At 41.9% G+C, this 7,777-nt stretch overlaps 1 protein-coding gene across 1 annotated transcript; it reads right to left on the bottom strand.

The window, feature by feature from the left end:
- Nucleotides 1–5,268: 5,268 nt before the first annotated feature.
- Nucleotides 5,269–7,170, bottom strand: LOC146311462 (microfibril-associated glycoprotein 4-like). The gene is made up of 4 exons (XM_084741278.1): nt 7,105–7,170; nt 6,569–6,665; nt 5,957–6,124; nt 5,269–5,824 (listed from the first exon to the last, which is right to left on the bottom strand). Exons 1-4 carry the CDS (start codon nt 7,129–7,131, stop codon nt 5,571–5,573), a joined length of 546 nt encoding a protein of 181 aa, XP_084597404.1. The 5' UTR covers nt 7,132–7,170; the 3' UTR covers nt 5,269–5,570.
- Nucleotides 7,171–7,777: the final 607 nt, after the last annotated feature.

Raw genomic sequence — 7,777 nt, 5'->3', positions numbered from 1 at the left:
TTCAGTACAGCTGCGAGGATGAAATCTGTCTGTCTGTCTGAACAGTGACACTTTACCATTCTTCAAAAGTCATTCAGTGTTTTTGAAGTCATTCTGTCAACCTGAGACAGATTCATTCAGCTGGTCTTCAGACACTGTTGCTGTGTGCGGCAGAAGGCTCACACCCTGCATGTGGCAACGCTACATCTAGTCAGCTGTCGAATTTTCTCAGTAGTGTTCCTGGTATATAAATCAGAACATTTACATTTTGGTAAAAATATGTTAGTTTTTGGGACAAAATGCTATTTTTGCAGGCCATTTTAAAATCTTTTTCCCGCATGACGTGATGTGTTTCTACATGATAGTCTTACATATCCAGACGTCTCCCCACAGCGTTCGGCGCAGGAGAAAGGACTGGCTCCACACATACATATTCTGCTATGAGGTACATTTCTTGGAACCACTTACAAACTTCTTGGGCGACACAAAGCCCAGGATGCAGCGACGGTGCTGCTTCAAAATTGTAGTTGAGGGTCAACTTGAATTTGCTGGTCAGGAGACGAGCTGTGGTATTAAAATGACCACATCACTGCAAAAGAAAAGCTAACAGCTGCTAGCTTGTTTATATTCATATCCATTTTCAGCGTGTTGGTTGCAGCTTGGAGGTTGTTTTTCTTTGGACAGATGGTAGACGCTGTGCTCCTGCAACCAATGGAAAGACTTATACACACTGTGTGCATGTGGTGTGTCAGACTATGGCAGAAATTACACATATTTCACGTATATAAATCCTTAAAGGATACATTTTCACACAAAAAATGGACATATCACATTTTTACTACTAATTTTGTAAGTGTTTTTTGTAAGACATGATTAGTCCCAGTTCTCAGGGACGGATGATGTATGTGATCAACACACTGACTTCCTACAGCTCATGTATGTGTGTGTTTGTGAGATGACTGGCTCAGGAAACACCACGTGACTGTCAGAGAATTTCAGTCACAACAGGAGAAGCAGTTATTCTTTTCTGGGAAGACGTAGGTCGTGTCTTCCAAGCAAACATACCTACAGCATTCTGTGCATACATACCAACACACATACACCCACATACATTCTGAAATCGTTGTGTCATTTAGGTCAAGTAAACATTTCCCGCATACGTTTAAACCAGATTGACTTCTCTTTACTGGAAGCCTGTTCCACTCTAACACCGGCAGGTACAGAGAGGCATTTTGTCTTAAATCTACATGCTGCAGTTGGCCTCATGCAAGAACTTTTTCATATGTGAATGATCCATCTGTGCATTTGAGTGAATGTGCATGAGATTTATAAATACACATAATTCAGGCCCAGGTAATACCTTCATGCCTCATATGTCAGGAAGAGTTCATTCATGAAAATGTCATCAAAGAGTAAAAAGAAAAGCTTAAATAGTTCTTTAATAGAAGTTTCACATCACACATCTGTCACATATCCATGAAGGAAAATCTGTCGTTTTAACAGCATCAGCAGTGAAATTAAAAGACCTGCTACAGCAAAGAAATGGGAAAAACAAGAGCTGTTAATGCCGTGTTACCTGAGGGTCACTGAAATAAAAAGGAAATGTCTCGATATGAAAATGTCTTCAAAGACAAAACAACGCCTCGCCACAACAAGGAGCAAAAGACGACTGAAGGAGGAGGGAGGTCAAGTTTGACTTCTTTCATCACAGAGACAGAGGACAGAATAAGTGAGAATGTCCTGCTGGACAGAGACTTCATAAACCTGCATGTGAAGATATACGTCCAACACACCTGACAGCAGTATAATGATACATCATTAAATTAATGATGAGAGGCTTTATGCGTAAATTTACAATTAACAGGAAAATGTCGACATAATTATGAAGTGTGATTTATTTTTTTAAAATGTCTTTGAACTAATGAAATATACAGCAGTTGATGAAAAACTTTAGTTTCTATACCAGCGGACTGACTGCACGTCTGCAGTCTGTGTTCATATCTGAAAGAAAATTCAAAATACGAACCAGTATGAGCGGTTCTTGCATTAGGCCCCGTGTCTGTGTCTGTGCACGTCTGTGTCTGTGCCTCCAGTTAAATAACAATGTGAGGACGATGTGTAGGATTTAGTGACATCTGGAAGTGAGCTTGCTGGTTGCAAACCCTTCATCTCACGCTTTCCTTCCAACATGTGGAGAACCTACAGTCACCATGAAACTTGCACAAAGTTGTGTTTGGTTTGTTGGTTCTGGGCTGCTGTACGGGGGGGGGGGCGTTTTTAAAAATGCCTGATTTCATGGCAGGTTTTCAAGAAAACTGTGATGAATGTTGGATGTTTTAGGCCTTTCTGTGATGAAACTGCAGGAGCAGGTGAAAAAAAAAAAGTTAAATCAAAGATAAATCTCAAGAACAATGACAAACTTTGTGCTCTTTTCAATACTTGACAAAATAAAAAAAAATAAAAATTCAAATAAATAGTAACTGATAAAACATTGAGTCGGTTCATTGAGAAGTGGGGCGCTGCTGTGATTGATGGGACTCACTGGGAAGAATATGAATATGAATTTAGAAATTTATTGCCGTACGTTTCGTTGAAATTTTGAGTTGTCTCAACTTTTTCACAGGCTAACATCAATGGTAAATGAAAATGTAAAAATTCATTTCCATAGAAGTTTTTGCCGGAGTCACAGGGAGCCACTGGAGAGGAGCTGAAGAGCCACACGTTGCTGACCTGTGGTCTGAGGTAACGAAAACACAGCTGACACATGGAACCTTTAAAACACCTCAGCCATACATCGTACATGAAGGCCTCAATTTCAGCTGCCTTATCCTTTTTTAATTTTACATTTTAATCACTTGGACTGAGAAAGGTGAAGATTCAATACCTTCCTGACTGGTTTAGTTTGTAATAAAGTGTATTCAAACTGAGACTAACATTTTCAGAGTTGTCTTATCCAAAACGAAGATATTAAGCACCAGAATTGAGATTTTCTCTGTCTCGTCTATGCATGTGTCCTCATGTAGCACAGCAATGTTACCCATCATAAATTTGTTTTTGAGAGACAGACAGAAGTGATTCTAATCCTCAGGTATGAGGAAATCTCAGAACTACTGTGACAACTGGGACGAAGAGCTCTCTGCCAGGAGCAAAACAAAGAGTCCACATGTTAACCGAGTTCCAACTCTTCAGTTTTTCTGGTTTGACCTGTTTAGTGGGATTGTAACTGTAAGTTTCTCCTCCCAGCAATAGGAGAGAATCTGTCTTAGAACACACAAACAAACAAAAAGGTTCACAGTCGGAACAGATTTTCAGGACGAGAACATTAATGCACTGAGGTCAGATGATCCGTGCAAAGTAGTTTCCCATATTGCAAAGCTCCATTCAGACAAGACTGCGCTGTATCTGTATCTGTATCTGTATCTGTATCAGTATCTGTTAGTGTGTTCACTTAGAAAGTGATGCAAAAAAAGCAGAATTTTCTGTTGGAACGTCCAACAGAAACACTGATAATATTACAGACACATGCATGAACAGAGATTGTCTGCATGCCCCGGTGCATGCTGGGGGATTTCCACTACACATACCCTCCTGGGCCACCACAGTGCTGAACTTTTGTTCTTCTTGTTGCACACCTGCACAGCCTCTGCTGGATGACAGAAGAAACCCAGAATGAGGTCAAACAGATGAAGCTCCAGGCTTGTTGTGGGTGGGACTGCCTGTAACAGCTGCACGCAAACTTAATGTTTGGCATTTTATAAGAGCCAGAGGCAGATCAAGTGGCACGATTATTCCTGGCATGGAGATAATCACATGTTTCAAAGACTACACTGTGAAGATGTTTTGCAATGTTGAATATCTAGTCAGACAACATGAACAAATCAGGCACCATGAAGCCACAGCAGGCCACAGACTCCACACTGACCACCACCTGCCATGTACCTGTAGGAACAGACCCAGTATGAGCCTTTTTTATCAGTTTCAGCCAGTTTATTCAAGAACTCCTGGGCTCATCATGTACACTCAGTTACAGTACAGCTGTACAAAACCCAGGATTTGTGTTGGGTGTCGGTGTGTGTTGCAACATTGAAGCACGATCTCTGTTGTCACTCTGATAACACTGCTCTTTGTCTGCAGAAGGTTTGCAGATGGTTTGGGCAGTGTTAGGTCTTCGTCTCTCAGTCACCACACCATGTAGTAGAATCAGACCCTCACCGCTGTTGTGGTTCAACCAAAAACAATGAACTATTTTCCTCAGAAAGTCATACCCACTAGAAATTGTAGTCCACTTCAACCTGTAGGTCACCTCGTGCTTTAGTAGTCAGCAGGGTTGTCCTTGGTAACACTAACTGAAGTGTGTCCCATCAATGGCACCAACACACTGAGGGGAACCTTGCCATTTAAAACCTGTAGTGGTACCTTCAAAGTGCTGTCCAGTCACAAGGGAAATGAACACGACATACTCACCATTAATAACTTGATGTACAGTTACTGTTCCGACTCTGAACAAACAAGAGATGGTGTGGTGTTCTCCCGGGGTCGTGACCTGCCACTGAATGACTGAATTACTTAACATAAAAATAAAAGTAAAAACAAACAAGAGTAATGGTATCTGAAAAGGAGTACGCAGAAGTAAAACTTGTATTTCCCTACCCCTGTCTCACTTCTCCTATATTAACTCATGTGTCACATAAGCATAATAACCTTATGATATTATATTTATTTTATCCACCAAGTAGATTTAGTGACCCGTTTAACCTTTTTATTTGTAGGTTTTAATGATTTCATCTGCAATTGATCATTCAGGACCAGTGGACAATCTTGCTCTACCCCTCCCTCACCTGTTGGTCCTGCTGCTGCAGTCTGTGTGACAGTCTCTCTGCTCTGCACAGAAACATAGAGACTGTCCTGTTTAATGTAGGTCTACTGATTCTGTTATTAACTGTCTGGTTTCTGATTGACATTGTTTTCTCTCCAAAGGTGCTGCCTCTCAGGTCGGTGGGTTGTGGAGCAGATACCAACCTGATGACTTGGTATCAGGTGCAGATATTCATCATCATACATAATATTGAACATTGTTGTACTGAAAATTAAACGACCTCACAAAATATACAGCAGGTCAAACACCTCTATGGTTCATCTTACTTTATGTGTATATTCAGAGAGTTGTAGTTTGTCACTGTGACCACTAGAGGACAGCAATTCATTATCATTTCTGTTTGTGTTCAGGGAGGAAAGTGAATCCAGACAGAGAGACACAGGAGACAAAGTGAAGACATCAGATCCCATCAGTTTTCTGCTCAGCTTCTCATTTATTGACACCGTACAGCAGATAATGATTGACATCAGGGTTTCAAACCTCCACCAAACATTGGAGAATCATTTCTCTACATCAACACCTTTTTGACTGAAGACTTCACACCCAGCAGCTGCTCACACACAATCACATTTTTTCATATATGATTTTTTTTTTCTCTTTTCCTTTGCTATAAATTGTGTTGGCAGTTAATGAAGTTATTAACAAGTTATTAGACTTATTTACTGGAGAAAAAAAATCATCAGCTGAGATTCTGCTGTACGTTGGTCCTGAAGAACTAGTGGACAGGACGGATCTTAAAGCTGATGGTCTTCAGGGAGTAGTAATGACCTTTCCAACTGTACCAATTCACTCCAATAGCGTAGTGAGTCTTGTCGGCCCCCCAGTGATAAACTCCATTGGGGTTTGCAGAGTGACAGGCTTTGTACCAGAACGCCCCCAGGAATTTTCTGGCACAGTTGCTGGACCAGGTGTCCTGGTCTTTGTCGAAGGTGGAGAACTTTGCTTTGCTGTGACCAAGCAGGGAGTCTCCTACAGAAACACAACATGAACCAGAGTGTTGATATTAATACTACAAACATTACTGTTACAGCTTCTGTGCTGCTACTCTAAAACTGTGCACTACAGCACCCCCTCCCTGCACTGATCTGCCCTGATGCTCACCTGCCCCTCCATTCTTGAATCCAGACACGTGCAGCTGATATCCGTCACACTCAGCATCAACGGAGAACGAGGAGTAACGAGCAAACACTTTTTTTCCTGTGAAGTCCTCCATGTCCAACCGCAGCTCGTACTTTCGCTGACGTGTCAACTGGTGGATGTTCTCAAGACCTGCACACACACACACACACACACTTGTACATGTTGCACAGACCTGTACAGAACTTAGAAACATATTCTTTGACATTAAAGGTTCCCTGTGAACGAGGACACACACATGCACACACGAGTGGCTCGATACACAGTCCTATCAATGGCTTCACACTGTTCCACTGAAGGTGATAACACTGATGGATATATTAAAGATTTGAAGATATATTTTACCACGTGCACAAACCAAGACAGTAAAGAAGAAGAGTGAAATACTGAGACAAGAAAACTCCACAAAGTCTCTTTAAGACTCAGAAAGAAAACAAACTAACTGACCTGCAGACTGGAGACACAACATTCATGAAAAATGTCATTTCTGGATCGACTCAACAGTTTCATGTTTGTACTTTCTGAACAGTGACTCTCATGAAGTCACATGACTGTTAGTTTGGTTTCAGTTCTCACCGAGCCAGTACTCTCCTGCAGCGTTACCAAAGCCCGTCCTGTATTGATCCCAGCCCCTGTAGAAGTTCACCGAGCCGTCCATCCTCCTCTGGAACACCTGGGGAGGACGGGATGGAAACACACAACATATCTGACAGGTCCAGTTGACACACAGCAAAGTTTCACTGTTATTTCACTTCTTTAATAATTATTTGGATTTCTTTTCACAGTCTGATCATATGATCGGACCTCCAGTCTGTTATGAGTGTTGCAGGGTTCTTTGTTCTCCCTGAGCCTGACCTGCAGTTTGCAGACTGATTTAAACAACTCTTCTGCCTCCTTCTGTCTCGTTTTAGTCATTAAGACACGGCCTTGCAAGCTGCTGTGTCTGCAACAAGTGTCCACAGACTTCAAGTACCCTGACAATGGGACTATTGTTCTCTTTGTAGATGGAAAATGTAACAGATTGGACAGAACCTCAGAGAACCTTCAGAGAACCAAGACTGACCAGGTGTTACTTCAAACCACTTGGCTGTGACTGTAATTTGAAAACTCACCGTCCACCGTCCTCCATCTGTCTTCATGTCACAGTACACCTACACACAAACACACACTCGTCAGTAAACAAATACTTGACACAGTTTATTCAAACATGCTATAATAAGTGCTGCAAATACTACTGATACTACAACTACGACTGCTTGTATCTGTTGTATCAGAAGCGTCAGTCAGAAGTTGTAACTGTGTTTCTGTCACAGATGATGTCACTGTCTTCACGTGTTGACGTCTCATCTTTGAACCAACATCTCGATCATGTGAAGGTCCACCTGCGTCCCAGAGAGGATGAAGTGTACCTGGACAGCAGATGTGGATCCGATGGGATAGATGCTGTACACTCCAGTGGGTCGGCTCTTGTCTTGCTTCTGGATGTCACTGCAGTCCACTGGCAGGACAAGTTTGGTACAGCTGGTCAACACTGGAGCCAGGAGGAGGACGAGGACTGATATCAGCTGGAACAGAGGACATGTTGTCATTTTAATACAGAATAAGGTCTGAAGCTTCTCTACTGTTTGGACATTTTGTGTCACTGTCTCCCATTTACCTTCAATTTAATGTAATTTAATTGTGTGACGGCCCGTCGGTTGTTGGACGGGTCTGACACAGAAAGTTTCAAACTCACCTTCATTGTCAGAGTTCTGCTGAAATGAAGTTTTGAAAATCCTGATGTCA

This window comes from Lutjanus erythropterus, chromosome 17, assembly GCF_056507025.1.
Source record: "Lutjanus erythropterus isolate fLutEry1 chromosome 17, fLutEry1.hap2, whole genome shotgun sequence".
NCBI classification, from domain to species: domain Eukaryota; kingdom Metazoa; phylum Chordata; class Actinopteri; order Lutjaniformes; family Lutjanidae; genus Lutjanus; species Lutjanus erythropterus.
The sequence above is the reverse complement of the archived record's forward strand: the minus strand, read 5'-3'. Positions and strand labels throughout refer to the sequence as shown.